At 46.7% G+C, this 21,637-nt stretch overlaps 1 protein-coding gene and 1 long non-coding RNA gene across 9 annotated transcripts in view; one reads left to right on the top strand and one right to left on the bottom strand.

Moving 5' to 3' along the window:
- LOC147111868 (uncharacterized) overlaps positions 1-19,642 on the top strand; it is a 45,566-nt gene extending 25,924 nt beyond the window's left edge. For all 3 annotated transcript variants that reach the window (XR_015079758.1, XR_015079757.1, XR_015079759.1), the window contains exons 2-4: positions 10,799-10,893; positions 18,471-18,622; positions 19,250-19,642. This is a non-coding gene — a long non-coding RNA (uncharacterized LOC147111868). The remainder of the gene's footprint in view (positions 1-10,798; positions 10,894-18,470; positions 18,623-19,249) is intronic.
- The window catches only part of LOC147111867 (tumor necrosis factor receptor superfamily member 19-like), a 98,312-nt gene that overhangs the window by 14,468 nt on the left and 62,207 nt on the right, over positions 1-21,637 (bottom strand). For all 6 annotated transcript variants that reach the window (XM_085999197.1, XM_085999199.1, XM_085999201.1 and 3 more), the window contains one exon: positions 11,209-11,373. In XM_085999197.1, coding sequence (XP_085855323.1) covers positions 11,209-11,373 — 165 coding nt within the window. The remainder of the gene's footprint in view (positions 1-11,208; positions 11,374-21,637) is intronic.

Here is a 21,637-nt window from a genome sequence, read left to right as displayed (position 1 = left end):
GGCGAGCAAAATAAAGGAAAATCCTAAGGTGTTTTATAAGTATATTAAGGGCAAGAGGATAACTAGGGAAAGAGTAGGGCCCATTAGGGACCAAAGTGACAATCTGTGTGTGGAGCCAGAAGATGTAGGTGGGGTTTTAAATGAATTTTTTGCATCTGTGTTCACTATGGAGGAGGACGATGTAGACATAGAAATCGGGCAGGGGGACTGTGATATACTTGAACATATTAGCATCGAGAGGGAGGAGGTACTAGCGGTTTTAGCAGGCTTAAAAGTGGATAAATCCCCAGGCCCGGACGAGATGTATCCCAGGCTGCTGTGTGAGGCAAAGGAGGAGATTGCAGGGGCTCTGACACAAATTTTCAGAACCTCTCTGGCCACAGGGGATGTGCCAGAGGACTGGAGAACAGCTAACGTAGTACCATTATTCAAGAAGGGTAGTAGGGATAAACCAGGGAATTACAGGCCAGTGAGCCTAACATCAGTGGTAGGGAAATTATTGGAAAAAATTCTGAGGGACAGAATTAGTCTCCACTTGGAGAGGCAAGGATTAATCAGGGATAGTCAGCATGGCTTTGTCAAGGGAAGATCATGTCTGACTAATTTGATTACATTTTTTGAGGGGGTGACTAGGTGTGTGGATGAGGGTAGTGCAGCGGATGTGGTATACATGGATTTCAGTAAGGCTTTCGATAAAGTCCCGCATAGGAGACTGGTCAAGAAGGTAAGAGCCCATGGGATCTAGGGTGACTTGGCACATTGGATCCAAAACTGGCTTAGTGGCAAAAGGCAGAGGGTGATGGTCGAAGGTTGTTTTTGTGACTAGAAGCCTGTGTCCAGTGGGGTACCGCAAGGATTGGTGCTGGGTCCCTTGCTGTTTGTGGTCTACATTAATGATTTGGATGTGAATGTGAAAGGTATGATCAGTAAGTTCGCAGATGACACGAAAATTGGTGGGGTGGTAAATAGTGAGGAGGGTAGCCTCAGTCTGCAGGACGATATAGATGGGTTGGTCAGATGGGCGGAACAGTGGCAAATGGAATTTAACCCTGAAAAGTGTGAGGTGATGCATTTTGGAGGGACTAACAAGGCAAGGGAATACACAATGAATGGTAAGACCCTAGGAAAGACAGAGGATCAGAGGGACCTCGGTGTGCATGTACATAGATCCCTGAAGGCAGCAGAACAGGTGGATAAGGTGGTTAAAAAGGCATATGGGATACTTGCCTTCATTAGCCGAGGCATAGAATATAAGAGCAGGGAGGTTATGGTGGAGCTGTACAAAACGCTGGTTAGGCCACAGCTGGAATACTGTGTGCAGTTCTGGTCGCCACACTATAGGAAGGATGTGATTGCTTTGGAGAGGGTGCAGAGGAGATTCACCAGGATGTTACCTGGGCTGGAGCGCTTCAGCTATGAAGAAAGACTGGACAGGCTGGGGTTGTTTTCCTTGGAGCAGAGAAGGCTGAGGGGGGACCTGATTGAGGTGTACAAAATTATATGGGGCATAGATAGGGTAGATAGAATGGAACTTTTTCCCTTAGTAGAGGGGTCAATAACAAGGGGGCATAGATTCAAGATAAGGGGCAGGAGGTTTAGAGGGGATTTGAGGAAGAACTTTTTCACCCAGAGGGTGGTTGGAATCTGGAACTCACTGCCTGAAAGGGTGGTAGAGGCAGGAACCCTCACAACATTCAAGAAGCATTTCGATGAGCACTTGAAACGTCATAGCATACAAGGCTACGGACCAAGTGCTGGAAAATGGGATTAAAATAGACAGGGCTTGATGGCCGGCACAGTCACGATGGGCCGAAGGGCCTCTTTCTGTGCTGCATAACTCTATGGGCTCGAATTTTGAAGCCCCCGTGGAGGCGGGTTTGGATGCAGGAGTGGGTGGAAAATTGCAGAATCAGGGGGCACGAACCCTTCCCGCCCCCAACCCGCCTCCATGCCCGTTTCCCAGGAGGCGGGTACCCGACCTGTGCTGGGAGCCGCCTCCCTGAGGCGGGAAAGGGATTAGTGCCAATTAACTGCCTGTTAACATGCAGTTTTTGGCCTAATCCCTATTTTTAGCCCTGAAGTGTGGGCTGCCCGACGGCTCCAAACCACGCCAAGTTAGCAAGGCGGACCGTCGGGCTGAAGGGCTTGGAGGGTTCGAGATGTCCGGTGTTCAGGTGAGTGATGGGTGCATGAGTGCAGAAGTAAGTGTGTTTGGTGTGTTTAAATAAGTTTTACTTACCTTTACTTTCTAATGCAGGCTTCCTTCCTTCTGGTCTCGGGAGTCCCTCATCTCACCAGCACAGAAAGCAGAATGGCTTCGATCTGTCAAAAGTTGCAGCATTCTGCTTTCTGTTCTGGAGAGATTTCTAACTGAGTCTGTAGAAGTCAGATTGTCAGTGTTTGACAGCTTCACAGAGCCGTCAAACGCTGATATTTCATCTGTCAAAAGCTCTTGACAGATGAAATGTCAATCCCTGACGTCACCTGTAACCGGGTGTCCCTTAATTGGCCTGCTGAGCCCACTGGGCGGGCTCAACAAGGTCAATCAAGGGAGAATCGCGTGGGTTGGCCACAAATTGGTGGAGGCGGGACAACAGTCCAAAAAGTGGGAGTCCCGCCTCCATCACGTCCCCATTGACAAAATTCAGCCCCATGACTCTATGACTATGGGCCCGATTTTGTGGATTGTGTGGGAAATGGTCGGATTCCCCAAATGTGGGGTTCTGACACACAAAAAAATGGGTCAGCCAGCTGTACGCAATTTTCCCTCAAGTGGCCAATTAATTTCCAGCGTGTGGGCAGCCTTGCTAATTGTCCATTTCCAGTCAGGAAGCCCCACAGTATGATGTCATCATTCGTGGTGCTTTCAAGGTCCACAGCAAGCATTGCTTCCTCTGTTGGCTTCCAAATGAACCAATACAGGATGGCAGAGGAGCCTGCAGCAGCTGTGGCCAGTGCCAGACCCCGAGCTGCCTCCAAATTCGACGAAGCTTCACTGCAGGCATTATTGGATGGGGCTAGGGCCCACAGGGAGGTCCTCTTCCCTAGGTCAGGCAGGAAGAGGCCTCCCACTGAGACCAAGGCTGCATGGATGCAGGTGTCAGCAGATGTCAACTCGAATGTGCATGTAACCTTGGCATCACATCTCTAACTCCTTCCTCTGCTCCCCCACAGGACCATCCAGAGCCCCCGTCCCCACTGTGGAGGAGGAAGAGGCTGTGCAGCCAGACTCCTTAGAGGAAGCTCCAACCTCTGAGGGCGCAGCGTCTAAGCGCACCCAGCACCAGCGCAGACACTCACACCTCGGGGGGGACCTTCGGGACATAGAGTAGTGTTGTCACATGGTGTTTCACAGCTCACAAGTGAGCCTCAGCAGATTCTGGAGACAGGGACAGCAGTGGAGAGTCCTCATCGGAGGGCGCAGGGCTCTGCCAGCTCAGCTCAGCTGCGCTGCATGTCGACCCTCTGCCTCTGGGTCCATCTGCAAGAGAAGAGGTGATGGATCTCCATGCACAGATGCAGGAGTCTCTGGCAGGTTTTGTCTCCAGGGTCGCTGCGAGTGTGGAGTGAATGGAGGAGTCCATAGCGACCATGAGCAGAGCCTTTGTGGAGTCTTGGCGCATGAATGCATCACCATGGAAAGGTTGGCAACCTCCATGGAGGAGATAAGTCGCCAGGGTACGGAAAACATGGTGAGTGCTCATAAGAGAATGACATCTCTTGAGGAGCGTTGGCCATCTATTGAACAGAGAAACCAGACTTTCATGGAAGTCCTTCTGAGTAGGACTGCCAGTGCAGATACGGGTCCCCATGGCCGCCTAAAGTGCAGCAAGGTGCTCTCAAGCCGCTTCCAAGCGCTGGCCCCTTCTGGCCTGTGCAGCTTCAGGTGAGTGAGCAGCAGCCTGGTGCTCCTGTTGCTGATCCTGCTGTTCCTGGTTCTGCTGCTGCCGCCTCTGCTGCTGGAGATCCTTTAATGGCAAGAAGGGAAGGGAAAAAAAGGCATCCCATGCTTCTCGTAGATGCCTCCGCTGAGGAAGTGCTGAGTGAGGGTGGCGAGAGGGGCTTCCCAGGAGATCACATTGGAGAAGTGTGTGAGGCTCCAAATATGCCAATAATTGATGATTAGGGTCCCGACGGTCAGTCCCGCCAGCGGCGGGCGGGACTGAATGGGCTCGTGGAGAAACGGTGGTCCGAAAGTCAGACGGGGCGGAGAATCAGGCGGGGGTGGGGGTGGGGGGGTGGTCGCGATATCCTATTTCGGTCCCCGCCCGCCTGAAAACCCGCCCGACGGCTGGCAGAAAATTGGGGCTTATGACTCTATACTCTCCCTTTAGGGCCCATGGCCTAGAAATTCAGTTAAGGCCCGCCAGCAGGCTAACGCCCAAAAGTTAGCGCTGCGCGCAGAGCCAGGTGCGCCCGTCAGATATTCGGCTTTACCGCCCCAAGTCGGAACCGGCCGCTATTCCAGGGTGTGCCCGCCCCCGCTTGGGGCGCTGAAACTGAATTTCAGCGCTCTAAGTGCCGCTGCGCCACCCGATGCGGTGCAGCAGGCTGCGGTACTGCAGGCCTCCTCCTTCTCTTAAGGTGGAGGTGACTGCAACAGCGAGATCGCCGCTGGATTGTGCCGGCAAATGAGCCCGGCACCAAGCAGAAGTGCCGGGCTCGCGGAAAGCAGCCGGCAATGCCGCGGGGGGGGTGGAGGAGGCCGGGGAAGGAGGTGCGGGCAGGTGGCCGCCGAAAAAGCGGCCGGCCGCACCTCCACCTTAAAGCGCCCCAGTAGCGCAGCAGTACGGCCCCGTTTTTCAATCGCTGTTTGCGGCCGCTGCAGAAGAGGCGGCCGCAACTAAATATGGGGTTTGGGCCGGAAGCGGGGCGGAACCGGGGCACTGCGCACACCGATGACGTCATCGGTGTCGGCGCAGCGCTACCGGCTACCGCCGCCATTACCGCAGCGCTGAATATCAGCGCACCCTCTTACACTTGTGCAGAAGCCCTCTTTGGGCGGTAACTGGGCGCAAAGCCCACTGAATTTCTGGCCCCATGTGTCTTTTGTTGTCATTGATTTGTTGACTGTGGCCACTATAGTTTTTCAAATACCCAGTTTTTCTAAGGTCTGACCAACAGAAGCAGTATTTTGAGAGAAACAGTGACCCAGACTACAAACCCAATAACATGAATAGAGCTGATTTAGTCTTTCCTTTAAAAAAACAATGTAGCATACCAGTGGTTACCAATTTTTCCACAAACCCAAACACTGACACTAGGGGCCGGATTTTGTCATTGGGGGTGGGCTGGGGGCATGTCAGGTGGTCGGCGTGTCAGGACCCCGCCTCCGATGTGAGGCGGGACAATTGAGCGATTTTGCCCTAATTGGGCCCTTGATTTCCAGCGTGTGGGAGCCCCTGGCCCAATGAGTATTTTGATACTGAAACTCGCCTCCGATGACGTCATCTATGCAGCTGGATTTAAGGCCTGCAAGCAGCCTTGGTTCTTTTTCAGCCGTACAACTTTATCAACATACTTCTGAGGGATTCCTACTGCAACTATGTCCAGCACCAGACCAAAGTGTGCACCCAGATTCGATGAGGCCTCCCTCCAAGCTCTGGTGGAGGGAGCAAGAGCAAACAAGGAAGTGCTCTTTCCTTCCTCAGGGAGGAAAAAGCCTCCACAACAGACCAAACCTGTGTGGCTGCAAGTGGCACAGGAGGCGAATGCGATTTCAATGTGCAGCAGAACCTGGCTGCAGTGCAGAAAGAGGCTTCATGACCTTTTCCACACAGGAAAAGTGAGTATTCCATCCCCATGACCCTCAATCTGATCCCCATCGCCTCTCATCACCAGCACTCTGCTTAGTCAACTTCCTCCTCCACATCCCACTTCAACCTTACATCCCTGCACCCTTACCCATTCCCTCTCTCTGTATGTTCACATTCACTTAACTATTCGACTATGCAGCCCTCACACAATGGATTCTCTACTCACTCCTTCATTGTCACTCAAACTCCGCTTGTGTCCCTCATTGCAGGAAAAGAGAGCCCACAATAAGAGGGAGAGGGCGAGGACAGGAGGAGGGCCACCCTCAATAGCCCAGCTCACCTTTGCAGAGGAGGCAGCCCTGGAGATCGTGGGAGTCGAGGAGGATGTGCAAGTGGGGGGCGGACAGACGGGCGCATCACAGCAAGCTGGTGACAGAATAGTTTTGCATCTCTCTCGTTGACATTGCATGAGTGACTGATATGGATTATGATGCTTCAATGTTCATGCAACGTTTATCTCACATGTCTAACTCTTTCCTTTACTCCCCCACAGGACCATCGACAGCCCCCCTCCCCACTGTCCAGGAGGAACAGCCTGAGCCAGAAGACTCCTCAGAGGAAGCTGCAACCTCTGAGGGCGCAGCGTCAACAGAATTAAACACACCCAGCACCAGCGCAGACACTCACACCTCGGTGGGACCTTCGCGAGATAGAGTAGTGTTGTCACCTGGTGTATCATAGCTCACAAGTGAGCATCAGCAGATGGTGGAGACAGGGACAGCAGTGGAGAGTGCTCGTAGGAGGGCGCAGGACTCTCCCAGCTCGGCTCCGCTGCATGTCGACCATCTACCTCTGGGTCCATCCAGGAGAGCAGAGCTGGAACTCCAGGAACAGGTGCAGGAGTCTCTGGCAGGTTTTGTCTCCAGGGTCGCTGCGCGTGTTGAGCGAATGGAGGAGTCCATCGCTAACATGAACAGAGCCTTTGTGGAGGCATTGGAGCATGAACGCATCACCAAGGAAAAGATGGCAACCTCCCTGGAAAGGATGGCTGCCTCCGTGGTAAGGCTGGCTACCATACAGGAGAGGATGGCTATGGTAGAGGAGGGGATGGCTATGGCCATGGAGGAGCTTAGTCACCAGGGTCTTGAAAACACGGTCATTGTTCATAATAGACTGACATCTCTTGAGGAGCGATGGTCAGCTATTGAGCAGAGAAACCAGACCTTCATGGAAGTCCTCTGGAGTAGGACTTCCAGTGCAGAAACGGGTCCTCATGGCCCCCCTGAAGTGCAGCAAGGTGCTATCAAGCCATTTGCTAGCTCTGAAGTGGGGCTGGCTCATGAGAGGGATGTTGGTGGCAGAGAACAAGGAAGTGGGGGCTCCTCTCCAAGCGCTCACACGACCACGCCACTGCAGAGCCCTCGGTCAGAGCCCCACCAGAGTCCTCACCCAACTGAGATGGGCATCTCAGCCCTTGCACAGCCGCAGGAGCAGCAGACTGTTGCACAGCCCTCATAGGCTCGCAACCGCAGAGAACGCCCGCCAAAGGTGTCGAGGCAGGAGCAGCAAGGAAGTGAGCAAGTGGCCTCCCCATCTGCTGAAGGGGAAGCACTATGTAGGAGCATGCGTAAGAGGAAGATAATGCACAAGTAGTCACAAGGGTAATCACTTGGGTGTTCTGTTGTGTTTTGAAAAGCCATCTGTGAATTGTGATGATAAAAAAAATTGATGGCAAACTGTTTAAGTTGTGGCCTTGTCATTTCGCAAATGGGACTTCCACATTGAAAGCTTAGGGCGACTTGCAATTGTCAGTATGGTGGTCAGAGTGATAGGAATCCACAGGTTCTTGTCCATTGTCGATGCTCTGGTAAGAAGGTGCGAGGCAAAAGTGTTTGATTGGGCAGGCTAAAGAAATCTGGCCAAGATGAGTGCATCCTTTGCATCCTGGGCAGCAATGTGCTCGCGTGCTGTTGCTGGTTGATGTGCCTCCGCAAGCTGTTCGTTGTTGCTCTCCTCCTCCTCATCTGAGGAGGCTATGCGATCAGCCACTTGTACCTCAGCCAGCTGCAAGCCACGATGCTGTGCCATGTTGTGAGGTGCACAGCAGGCCACGACGATTCTGGAGACCCTGGCTACTGAGTACTGCAGGGCTCCACCTGATCTATCAAGGCATCTGAATCGCATCTTCAGCAAATTGATGGTTTGCTCGATTATGGATCTGGTGGCAATGTGGCTGGAGTTGCAGTGCTCCTCAGTTTCGTTGGATGGGCTCTTCAATGGCGTCATTAGCCACATCTTCAGGGGATAGCCCTGGTCTCCAAATAGCCCTCCGAAAAGTTGGTTGGGTGGACTGAAGAGCGGAGGCACACTAGACTGGGTTAGGATGAAGGAGTCATGGCAACTGCCAGGGTACTTGGTGCAAACATGCAAAATTTCCTTCTTGTGGTCACACACCAGCTGCACATTGAGGGAGTGGAAACTCTTGCGGTTGACAAAAATACCTGGATTGTGATGGGGTGCCTTAAGGGCTACATGTGTGCAGACAACAATGCCCTGCACCCTTGGAAAGCCTGCCAGATTCGCAAACCCAACCGCATGTGCGGTTACACTTGCTTGATCCTTGGAGAAATTGATGTAATTATGAGCGTTTGAAAGAGGGCATCGGTTACCTGCGTGATGCAAGTGTGTGCAGCCGCCTGGGAGATGCCGCTGATGTCTGCTGTTGATCCATGGCATGAGCCTGAAGCAAAAAAGTTGAGTACGGTGGTGACTTTGACGGCCACTGGTAAGGAGTGTCCACCAGCTCCTCTGGGCTCCAGGTCTTGCTGCAGCATTGCGCAGATGTCACCCACTACCTCTCGCGAAAGTCTCAGCCTCCTTTGGCACTGCCGCTCAGTCATGTTGAGGTAGCTCATCCTCTGTCTGTAAACCCTGTTTTGGGGGTATCTCCTGCGGCAACGTGCTTCCATGCGCTGGCGCCTTCTGGCCTGTGCAGCTTCAGGTGGGTGAGCAGCAGCTTGGCGCTCCTGTTGTTGCTCCTGCTGTTGGTGCTGCTGTTGTTCAGGGTTCTGCTGCTGCCACGGCTGGTCTTCATCCAAATCTGATGTCCAGGAGGAAAGGAAATAAATGGTTCCCATTCTTCTGCTATATACCTCAGTTGAGGAAGCGCTCAGTCAAGGTGGGGAGAGGGGTTTTCCAGGAGGTCACACTGGGAATGGGAGTCAGGCTCCAAACTTCCACAATAATGAGTAGGCCTGCTAAAAGTTCCCCCAGACCTGAGACAACAAAGTTCTGCCACCTGCAAATGATGATTGCTGAAACCTCCTTTTTAATGGTGGAGCTGCAGCTGTTAGTAAGCAGTCCACTTGTGAGGCCGCCAGGATTAACTGGCGTGTTCCAGAGGAGACGTGCAGCATGGGGGAAATGTGTTAAATTCAGAAAGGCCTCTCAAAATGCGATTATAGAGGCACTTAACTGGTTCTTAAGGGCCTGAAGGGCCTATCCCGCCTCTTGGAGGTGGGATGGAAACAGGGTCTGAAACCCCCGATTATGGGAAAATTGCTCAAAGGCGGGCTGGAGGCAAGATCGGATCCACCCGCCATTTTTTGCAATTTTAACAACTCGCACGCCTCTAAACCCGCCTCCTCGGGCTTGGCAAAATCCAGCCCTAGAAGTGAGACTTGTGAGGTTTTGTATGTTTTCAACGCATACACTGTGATGCTGTAATGAACATTAATATTGGAGAAGAACCAGGACTTTGTGCAAAGGACACTACCAAGAACATTCTAGCCAAGTTGTGTTAATCCAACCCTGAGTTACTCCAAATGAGACCACAAACATTATTTGTGAAGAAAGTTAAAAATGATTTAAATAGGCACAACCAGTTCCGCAACCAACATTTTAAGAACTTTCTACACTCGTAAGTTTTAATTAATTTAAAAATCAATCCTCATTCTAAATAAAAGCAGTTAGTGGATCTTTCTGCACATCAATGCCATATTGCATCAGACTACTGCACATGGTTGATCTAATGGGGTTGGTCACTTCTCTGGGGTTTTTGTTCAGACATAGAGACAGTCTTAATATAATCTAATTGAAAACATTCCTTCTTCATGAAGAACATTTTTTTTAAGTTTTAGGAGTCTTCTCAGCCAGGCCTGGACCCAATCACTGTGTTAGACGGGTCATCTGTCTCCCAGATCAATCTTTAAAATACACAACATGTTTGTGTAGGTATAATAAAACTGCTGTCTATGGGTGGTCTGTATCCTTGTGCTTGATCTTTGTGGCTATTTATGGGCAGCTTCGAATCCAATTGCAGATGCTGCTTATGCAATAGAAAGTTGTTCCATTTTTCTGCCTATTGGGAGCAGCACTGTTAACTGTGTTTGGTTAAACGAGAGACCGAGAAAAAAAGAATATCCCCCGTAACTCATTCAAGGCACACTCCCATTATGAGATGATTTAACTACACTAATGTACTACAGTCATAATGACATTATTTGAACCCTGAGGACCGTATGGACAGGAATAAGCTCAACAGATGCCCAACTTATTCCCTATTGTTGTCCCTTTTTTGGTCTGTCTGTACAGGAGAAAGTACATTAGTAAGCCTCTTCGCAGCTCCAGCTTCAATATTGCTTCGTAAGGAGTCTGACTTCACAATGTCGGCTACTAAAAAAATCACTACATGGCCAACAGCTGACCAAACTAATCTTACATAAGGTAGGCAAGTTGTGGTTGTTGGTGGTGCCTTTTGGTAGCAGCATTTACTTAGATCACTGAGTCAGGTGCATTAACATTACAACCTAAACAGCTGAGATAGCAGGACTGGAATTACAGCAGGCCAGCTGCAGCAGTATCAAATTGAGCCTTTGGAAAGCACTTGCTATCGTCTTTGTGCATATGAATTCTGCGGTATTCGCAACTATACTTTATATGCACATAGATAGATTGGGAGGTTTCACCTGATTTGATAAAAAGTGGAGGCAATTTATAAGCTGGTGAGCAGTTTCTAATTTTTTCCCCTTCCTTTCCTGCAGGTGATGACTCATCCAGGGTGCAGTTACATTGGCACTAGGAGTCAATCCACTGGTCCCTCACACAACTGCCCATTCTTCATGGGAGAGCCAAAACAGTAAGTGTTCACAGTTCTATTTGACTGTAACGATATGTTACTCAGTTCAATCCGGTTCTCAATCCATTCATACACAGTTCCCAGTGGGAGTCACTGGATATCAATCAAAAGTGGCTGTACTTTTCCCCCCTCTCTGGCACAAGGATGCTTTTACCGATTTTATCACCCTTCCTCACCTTAGCCAAGACCAGTTAGCTCATCACAGACATGGATTAAACCTTTCTTGGTCTGTACAGCTCCATTCCACACTAGGCAATGCATTTATCCATTGAGCCATTTCAGGAGGTCAGAAACATTGTCCTAACACAAACTTACAACTGGGTTTTTTCTCCATAAACTGCTTCTTGCAGTAGATGATGCACAGGATGAGGAGAGCCAGCAGAACCATGGCCAAAGCACTGCATATCACTGCCGCCAATGCAGTGTCACGAGGGCTGGAAGCAGTCGATGGGATCTTCACCAGGTTTACTCTAGTGCTACCTAAAAACAAGAACAAGTGGAAAGGAGTGTTAGGAATGACTACAAGACCTCAACACCTTGAATCCCACACTTCGGCCAGAAATCAGAACTATACCAATTTATGTTCTTAAGTGCATGTGTCTATATTGATGCACTTCTAATATACAGGAAAGATAATGCTTTAAATCTAATTTTCATTCAGATGTTAAGATGATGTTCAAACAATTACAAATTCCAAACACTTTTCAGTACATACCTCATTATTTTAGTTGAATGGGTTTTATGATCTATACATACAGGCCTGGAAATGTCTACACCCTCGCTCCGCTGGCATAAATGTGGCAGAATGGAACCCCCGCCCACCCTGACCCAAAGCCGGAGACCCCATTCCATATCTTGAGGATGGAGTCATTTGCATATCCAGGGTGGTCCGCCACTACCTGCAAGGATATGAGCCACTCCACCCTTTGATGGCGGAGCCGTGCTTTGCCTCTCTGCCTGAAGTCTCCATCCCATGAGGATCACATTTTAGGGGCACAATATTTACTTTTTCTCTTAGAGGTAACAAAAAAGTTTGAAACTATGATTTGCTAGCAATGTGATGAATATATATTTTTGTGTACAGACTGTGTAATTCTAAATGTGCAGGAAACATTGTCATTTTCAGGTTGGCAGGCTGTAACTAGTGGAGTGCTGCAAGGATCAGTGCTTGGGTCTCAGCTATTTACAATTTATATTAATGATTTAGATGAAGGAACTGAGTGTAATGTATCCAAGTTTGCTGATGATACAAAGCTAGGCGGGAAAGTAAGCTGTGAGGAGGACACAAAAAGCCTGCAAAGGGATATAGACAGGTTAAATGAGTGTGCAATCAGGTGGAAAATGGAGTATAATGTGGGGAAATATGAGGTTATTTACTTTGATAGGAAGAATAGAAAAACAGAATATTTTTTAAATGGTGAGAAACTATTAAATGTTGGTGTTCAGAGAGATTTAGGTGCCCTTGTACAGGAAACACAGAGAGTGACCATGCAGGTACAGCAAGCAATTAGGAAGGCAAATATGGCATGTTGGCCTTTATTGCAAGGGGGTTGAAGTACAAGAGTAAGAAAGTCTTGCTGCAATTGTACAGGACTTTGTTGAGACCACACCTGGGCCTAGAAATTGAGTTGGCGCCACGCCAGGGCTTTAGCGCCGGAAATTTAGCGCCGGCGCTAAGTCCCCCTGCGCGCGCCAAAAATTCAGTAGCGCCGCGCCCAGACGGCTGCCGGCGCTACTGGAGGGTGTCAGCACCTCGCAATGGGCGCTGACTGCCGCATTGCGGCGCTAATCCGCCGCTGCGGCACCCGATGCGGTGCGGCAGGCTGGGGAAGTGCAGGCCTCCTCCTTCCGTTAAGGAGGAGCTGCCTGCACCCGACCGCTGGCCGTTGATCTGTGGAGAAAAATGAGCCCGGCACCTCGGAGAAGTGCCGGGCTCGCGGCCCACACGCATCTGTGCCGCGGGGGGGTGTTGGAGGAGTCCGGGGAGGGAGGTGCGGGCAGGCGGCCGCCGGGAAAGCGGCCGGCCGCCGCGCGACCTTAATGCGCCGGTGCTAAGACCCGTAGCGAACTTTTGAAAAATTGTTGGTTGCGGCTGCCACGGGCGAGGCGGCCGCAACTCAATTTCGGCGTTCGGGCGCGTTGCCACGGCAACCGGGACGCTGCGCACACCGATGACGTCATCGGTGCCGGCGCAGCGCAACCGGCTAACGCCGATGGCAGCGCCCAAGTGAATTTCTCAATCGGCTGTACTTGCGGCGCTAGGCCCTCTAGCGCCTCAAAATGGGTGCTAACCCCACTCAATTTCTAGGCCCTGGAGTACTGTGCTCAGTTTTGGTCTCCTGATCTGAGGAAGGACATACTTGCCTTAGAGATGGTGCAACAAAGGTTCACTAGATTGATTCCTGGGATGAGAGGGTTGTCCTGTGAGGAGAGATTGAGTAGAATGGGCCTAAACTCTCTGGAGTTTAGAAGAAAGAGAAGTGATCTCATTGTAACACACAAGATTCTGAGGGGGATTGACAGGGTAGATGCTGAGAGGTTGTTTCCCCTGGCTGAAGAGTCTAGAGCTAGTGGGCATAGTGTCAGAATAAGGGTTCGGCCATTTAATAATGAGATGAGGAAGAATTTCTAAACTCAGAGGATTGTGAATCTTTGGAATTCTCTACCCCAAAGTTGTGAATCTTTGGAATTCTCTACCCCAAAGGGCTATGAATGCTGAATCATCGAGTATATTCAAGGCTGAGATAGACAGATTTTTGGACTCATAGAAACATAGAAGATAGGAGCAGGAGGCTGTCCCTGCCTTCTCCCCATATCCCTTGATCCCTTTAGCCTTAAGAAATATATCCAACTCCTTCTTGAATATATTTAATGAATTGGCCTCTACTGCCTTCTGTGGTAGAGAATTCCACAGGTTCACCACTCTCTGGGTGAAGAAATTCCTCCTCATCTCTGTCCTAAATGGCTTACCCCTTATCCTTAGACTGTGACCCCTGGTTTTGGACTCTAGGGGACTCAAGGGATATGGAGATCAGGCGGGAAAGTGGAGTCGAACATCAGTCATGATCTTATTGAATGACTCAAGGGGCCGTGTGGCCTACTCCTGCTCCTAATTCTTATGTTCTAATGGAGAAACCGGGTCCAGTGTGCTGATTTTCAGATTGCGTTTGGAAGATAACTGTGTGAGAACAAACTTTATGTGGTAAATTTTTTATAACACTGGAACTGCACCTAAAACAACTGCACATGCAAGTTTATTTTTTGACCTCCATGCCTTTTCCCCAGTGGCTGGGTAAGGTACATGTAAGTCAGCAAAGTAAATAAACCTGCATTGTTGCCCTGTACAGGTGAGCTGAATCACTCAGCTTGTCACCAGAAAAGATGGTGGTTTTTGCCTCTGGTAACAGTGGAGACATCGGCAAAACCCATCAATTTAGGTGGGTTGTGGCACCTGCATGATAGAAACACCATCTCATTTGCCACTGAGAATAAGCTGGCTTTGGGAAAACATAGCATAAATCTTCACTCACCTGCATAGGTGGGTTGTAGCTAAACACTTCACACTTGTCTAGAAATAAACCTTCTCCTAGGTAGTACAGTTTATCATTAATTTATTAAATGTACTGCAGGTAATAGAAACAGTACCAAACTCAATTGTTTTTCCTAGGGCAAGGATGCAAAACCATTTGGAGTTTGGTTTTGACACATGTTTTTGACATGTGTATCTGGAACCTATGAGTGCCAAAACCAGTATGATTATTCAGAAATGCGAGCCCTTGCACACCAAAAGTACAACCCCACCATATATAAAATTCAAACCCCCACAGACAAATAAAAAGGGACTCCCACACATACAAGTAAAACAAGGCTTCTCATACACAAAGGCTGAGATACATAAATATTTAAGCCCACACCCTCTTTGCCCCCATGCCCCTTTTCTAGGACGCTTCAGCCTCAGCGATTTACCTTGCAGGGGCTGGAGGACTGGTAAAAGGCTGATTTCTGATTGGTGCAAAAAAACTGTTTCTTGATTGGTCTAAATCCACCAATCAGGGAGCAGCCTTTCCCACTCTTCCAGTGCTGCGCAGCATAAAGTGCTGAAGCTGAACCAAAGTAGAAACTGGTTTTGTGCACAAATATGCAACGGTGAAAGGAACCTTAAAAAAATCATTGCCCAGACAAAAGGAGCTCACTGGCTTGGGACAACCTACCCCCTCCACCAATCTAGGTCACAGGAAGCTTTAACCAAAGCAAAAACTTGTTTCAAACCATTAGTTTAATCAGTAAAATAGGAACAATGGGTAATTACTGAAGAATGTGTGGTTAATACAGCACCATGATTACAAGTTAAAGTAATTGCAACACTGTAGCTGATAATACTAACAAGGGCACTGTTCCTTTTTTTATTGCAGACAACACTTTCCCTGGTAAGTTCAACATGGTGTCAATGTTAAATCACTATTTGTTTTCTCAACTTCTTAAAATATCATGAAAGAATCTTGGAGTAAGAATCCCTTTGTTTTGCTATTTCGAGCAAAATGGTAAACACGTTCTAAAAGAATTCCTTTACATTTTCACTCGAAATACTGAACAGAAGAAACAGTCATAAATGTCATCACAGAGAGGAATCTACCCTTTAGTAATAACTTGTGCTGTCCTGGATGGGCAAAGTATAAAAATTCAGAACACTCAGACTGATAATCCAGATGTTCACAGAAAGGATCGTGCTTCTAATTTCTGTTCTAAATATTTCTTTGCCTACACTGTTTCAGAGGACCCCATGTCAGAGGCAGGAATTACATTTCCACATTACTGCAGGCAGTGCCAGCAGGAGAGCAAGCTTCTGACTCGTGATTTTCATTCATTGTTTTCAGGTTGGAAAACGAATATGCAAGTTTAAACACTATTTTCTGAAGTGTGTCTTTTACCTGCAGTTACACCCAAAATAAGACCTATGTACTTACTGAATGATGACAGGTAGAATCTTGAAATAGGATGGGTAACTGAGTTGACTCATGAGAATTCTTGCAAACTCCTTCAAAATTGTTCAAAACAAAACAGTAAAATGAATAGAACGATTAATGAAATTGTCCTAGTTCATCTCCATTAAGTTTAGTTTTTTAAGTGGGCTATCCACTATTTGATGGGAGGATGATGCTACAGTGTACTTGTTAAGATCTAAGATGCTGGGTCTGGCACTAGTCCCTCGTTTAGATCAGTTAACTCAGTACAGACCAGGGAGCAAACCGGCCTTGTCTTATGGTTCAGTACTATGGTGTTTTGACCCACTCTGCTGTCAGGCAAGCTTTCATTCACAGAACACCTGAAAAGGTGGTTTTGCAGCAAATGTATAATACTCTTAAAAGAACATATTGTTTATGACTCTTAATCTCGTTAACCTTTGGGGGGGGGGGTGGTTTGAACAAATGCTATCTCAGCCCACAAAAGTTTACATGATTGAGGCGCTGCAAGGCAAAAAAAATTCGTTATTAAAAATGCCCCAGTTTAGGAACATTAAATCCTAGATGACCGTAATCTCAGTATTCACAGGTCTGACTGCATACCATCTGCGCAATAATTTCAACAAAACTGTAGGTGGTTAGCCTTGGAGGCATAGTCTTGCAGATGAAAATCCTGGGGATTCTAGCAAAGAAGTCTGCTTAAAAGAAATGTAGAGAACAAGGAAAAGATTTTTGTTGATGAAACTGTTGATTAGAAAACCTAAAATCCTGATTGGTTGTACTTTCTCGCAGCACAGGTAGTAACTCGTAGAACTATTGTTATGTAGGTAACTACAACAATGTAAGAATATGGGTAACAGCACCTCATCTTCCGATTAGGCACTACAGCCTTCCAGACTCAATATCGAGTTCAATAATTTCAGAACATAACCTTGGCCCCTATTATATTTTTTATCCACACCTTTGGTTTGTGCCTTTTCCTTTTCTCTCTCCCCATGGCAGCTATCTCTCATTCTGCCAGCGCATTTCACACTTCATCTAGAGCCATCTTTTGTCTCTTTTACCTGTCCTATTACCATCTCATCTCGTCTTGATTACCTCTTAATGTCTCTTCACTTCCCTTTTGTTCTTTCATCCCCTCCCCCATTTCCCAGCCCCCAAACTGGCCTTTTAATCTGTTGAATTTCCTGCCTTTTTTTCTCAGTTCTGATGAAGAGTTTTGACTTGAAACGCTGACTCTCTTTCTCTCTCCACGGATGTTGCCTGGCCTGCTGAGTTTTTCCAGCATTTTCTGTTGTTGTTTTGGATTTCCAACATCCGCAGTATTTTGCTATCATAAGAATATGGGGTTGTGGATTGTGCTTTTCTGTCTGACTTTAACTGAATGATCCTTTTCGGTGCTTTAAGCAAAGTTGTCATGTTATTTTACATGTTGCTTTTCACCAAAAATGTAAAGTATTGGTAGAAGGATTAGAGGGGAGTTGAGGAGAACTTTTTTAACCCAGAGGGTGGTGGGGGTCTGGAACTCACTGCCTGAAAGGGTGGTAGAGGCAGAGACCCTCATCACATTTAAAAAATACTTGGATATGCACTTGAAGTGCCGTAACCTACAGGGCTACAGACCAAGAGCTGGAAAGTGAGATTAGGCTGAATAGCTCTTTGTCGGCTGGCACAGACATGATGGGCCGAATGGCCTCCTGTGCCGTAAATTTCTATGAATCTATGAAAAAAGAACATGTATAGGCACATATGTGTGTTCACTATTCAAATTACATGGGTTTTCAAATACAAACGATGATTAAATACGAATGCTAACAGCAAGATATATGTAGTGCTCCAAATAGGGGACTCACACCCTAATGAAGGAATTAACTTCAACCCCAGGCTACAGTTCATAATAAGTTTTTCATAACTTCAGTAGTTTGATAAATTTCTTCCTGCTAAAGCCTTCTTTAATAATCCCAGCAGTGATTTGTCTCAATAAGATTACATTTTATAATCTGTGCTCTTTATAGAGTTAAATCAAATAGAATGTATAATTATGTGTTTTGTTACTTAATTAGCCTTTCTGGTCAATGGTGACAGATGGGCACAGAGCTTCTAACCTCAAAGGAAATGACAGTGTGCAAGAGCTGATATGTAGTAAAGGGGCAAAGAAATGCTACTGGGAGACAACACAGCAGGCAGAGGAAAATGCATGTGCCATATTTGAGATGCATAAGATTTGGGAGGGGTATTCTACTGGAGAGTGGAAGCCTACCCTTATGCATACAGATAAAGGAAAAGACACTTGCTTGTAGAAAGTGTCTATAGATAAAGTATATGTTTCAGGGATGAAAAAGATCCCCAAATTAGAGAGAAGAGCCTCATTCACTGGAATGGAGCACATATATTTAATTTCCAATCAGATTTTCAGTTCACATCACAAAGTTCAATAAGAAAAGTATTTTGTGGTTCATTAACTTTATTTAAAAAAAAACTAAACAAAGTCTTTAATGGTTCTGTAGCTAAGCTCAGGTTGTGCAGAAATGGTTTAAATGATGTGACAGTGATTAAATGTCCTGGCCATTTACTTTAAACTCTTTTTCCAATTTCTAATTTTCTCTTCTTTTTAAGCTTTCCCATTCACCATTAAGTGCTAATCTGTTCCCGAGCCTCCGCCAGTATTGCTCTGTTAAACATCCACTGGAAGCACTTTAATATTACAGGGGTGTGGCCAACCCCACATGAGTGGCACAGCTCATAGGACACAACTACAGGACCTTCAGGTAACCAATACCAGTGAAGACCCAGGAAATTGCGGGCTTATCAATTTGCTGTTGGGTTAATACCACTTGTTCTAGCTGCTTATGCATGTTTGTGCTTTGGAGCCCCTGTTACTTAGTGGAGCACAGTATACCCAGGGACATTGACATCAGCCACCAAATTTAAACAGGGTAAAATGGTGCATGTAGGTTGCTCTTCCCAAACAGGAACAAAAACCTGGTAAGTGTAAAAGCATCGTAAAGAGATGTAGGACATTTCTCCTCCATTTTTTTCTTCTTTTCCCATCTCAAATATGCTAGATGCCTCCCTCAATGGTGTTGATGATATCTGGAGCTTACCGTATGGGGAACTGAAGTCATAAACCTGCATCACTCTACTGCTTTGTGCAGCTTCCTACCCTTTATTTTCCATAAGCATCACTTTCTGCTTGAGTAGCATTCCATCATAATCCTTTACTGGTAATGGCTACACAATAACTCATTACAATTAGACTAAGCTTACTGAGGTTGCCTGTACAGTATGGTTGGCAATCTATACCGTCCCTGAAAGGCATAGGAAAATACTGTTAGATGGTGCTACAGTAATTTCTGCTGCATTCATTAATTAACAAATGTATTTCTATTCTACAGGCTCTGTTCCCACACTTCTGGTATAAACTGGAACAGTTGCATGATAAAATGATTGCCGATCCTTTACTGTAATTGCTGCTTTGAATGGAGATGAATCATTTGCGACATAACGATGGAGGAGAGTCTGGCCTCTCCCATCATGTATCTGTTTGCACAGGATTTGCACTGTGAAATTTACATATCAGAAGCTGCTGCAATGTAAAGGATTTGGTCATAAGTGTCATGCGTATTTGACTTTTTTTTCTAGCCTGGTGAACATTCCATACCTTTAATTAAGCAATTTTATCATCATATATAATATTAATTGTTGAAATTTCCACACTTTTAAATGAATTAGGAAAAATCATAAGGCATGTAAATATTTGTAATATTAAATATCTACTTACATAACAATCCTGACTGAGATAATCTGATCAAGTAGAAGGACAGTTTTACAACTAAAATAAATAAGGTTTACATCACTTTTAAAATAACAAAGGAATTGCATGCAAACATTTGTACTACTGGCATAGTGTAATTTCCAGGCTTATGTATCATTTGCATTTATACTTTAAGGCTCTTGATCATTCTGACCAGAGGAGGAAGCAATGAGCAGCTTAGAGGTCACATAATAAATAAAATTCAACACCATTTCCAGTGATTCTTTGATGCTGCAAGCTGGCAATATGGGGTGGTGCCATTTTGAATGCTTTCTGCCCGCTAACGGGTGTAGTTCAGATTCCATTGGCTTCTGGGATCTACTCGCATTGTACATGCCAATGATTCTGAGGGTTATTTAAATATATGTAAATGACGATAACCAGCGTTAAGAGTCTCCAAAACCCATGACTTATGCACCAAGGGCAACTTAGAATGAAAGAAGAGGTGTACCTGTTGCCAGCATCAGATGAGACTAGCGGCAGTAACTTACTTTGGAGCCTGCAGGCTGAAGAAACTTTCAAGAGAGATTGCTGAAGTTACAGAGAAGCTTTTAAAGCATTTTTGCTTTGCACCTAGATTGAGCTGGATTTTTTATTCATTCTGGCAAGGCCAGCATTTCTGGCCAGCATTTATTGCCTATCCCTAATGGCCCTGAGAAAGTGGCGGTGGGCCTTCTTCTTGAACTGCTCTGTGTGTTGAAGGTGTTCCCACAATGCTGTTAGGTAGGGAGTTCCAGCATTTTGACCCAGCTACGATGAAGGAACGGTGAGTCAGGAAGATGTGTGACTTGGAGGGGAACTTGGAGAGTGTGCTTCACTAAAGAGGCAATAAATAAGAGCCGTGCTAGCTAATACATGAAGACCTACAGCCAAGATCATCTGCCTGGACAGCTCTGCCTGTGGCTATGATAATGATAACTGCACTCAAGTTTTATGCCACAGGGGGAATCTGGGTAATATATCACCCAGGATGCCATCCGGCCATACATTTGTCAGATAACTGACACACTTATTAGAAGAACTGGGGAATTCATCCAGTTTTGCATGATAGCAAGACAATTACATGATAGGGCCATCCAGTTTTATTGTGGTTTTGGGTTTCTCAAAGTGCAGGGTGTAATAGATAGCACCCAAGTACCATTATGAGCTTCTCCGGTTAACATTCTTAATACAACTTGCTGAATGTCCAGATGCAAAGTTGACTCTGAAACCATGGGCAGCCTGCTTTTCTGTCTCCTCTGGAAAACGGACTCATTTTCACCCACTCTACAGTCCTCTGGCTCTCTCGTGGTCACCCAGTGTTACATCCTCACTTAACTATCTAATTCACCCTGGTGAAAGATCCCCCCCCCACCAAGCACACTACCCCTATATCACACTTTACAGTGGGGTCAGCGCTGGACAGCTTTGGTGGGTGCAATTTTAAGGCCAATGTTCCAGTATAAGATTGTAAAAATTAACAATATTTTAACCTGATTCTAGTGAATAGAAATTCAAAGTAAATCAAGTGCAGGTCAATCAGAGGTGACAGAGAGAGAAGGGTTCAATGTTGAGTAATTCAGAGTAAAGGAAATCAGCTAAAGATAAGAGCTAGAGCTAAATGTTTTCACCTGTGACCTTATTACTTTCAAATACACCCAGAAGAACCATTTTCATCTTATTTTTCCAGTCTTTCGCTACCACCAGTGCTACAGACACTACAGTTATAGAGTAAATTCATCTATCCCACTTTTACATTTAAGGGAAGAGTCGGTGTGGTGGCCCTATCTCCAACCCTTGCTCAGTTATTGAGTTTATCATGGAGGTGTTTGCTATCATGGAGAGAGGATCAGGCTGATTGCTTGGGGAACAGGAGGTGTAGGGGTCGATTTTATTTCAGGTGCGGGGAATTGGCGGGTTCCCCGAATTTAGTGATTCCGACATGATTGTAAATGGGTCTGTGAGATTGATGCAAATTTAACACAATTGG

This window comes from Somniosus microcephalus, chromosome 10, assembly GCF_052327205.1.
Source record: "Somniosus microcephalus isolate GS21.2 chromosome 10, FLI_Smic_1.0, whole genome shotgun sequence".
Lineage (NCBI taxonomy): Eukaryota > Metazoa > Chordata > Chondrichthyes > Squaliformes > Somniosidae > Somniosus > Somniosus microcephalus.
The sequence above is the reverse complement of the archived record's forward strand: the minus strand, read 5'-3'. Positions and strand labels throughout refer to the sequence as shown.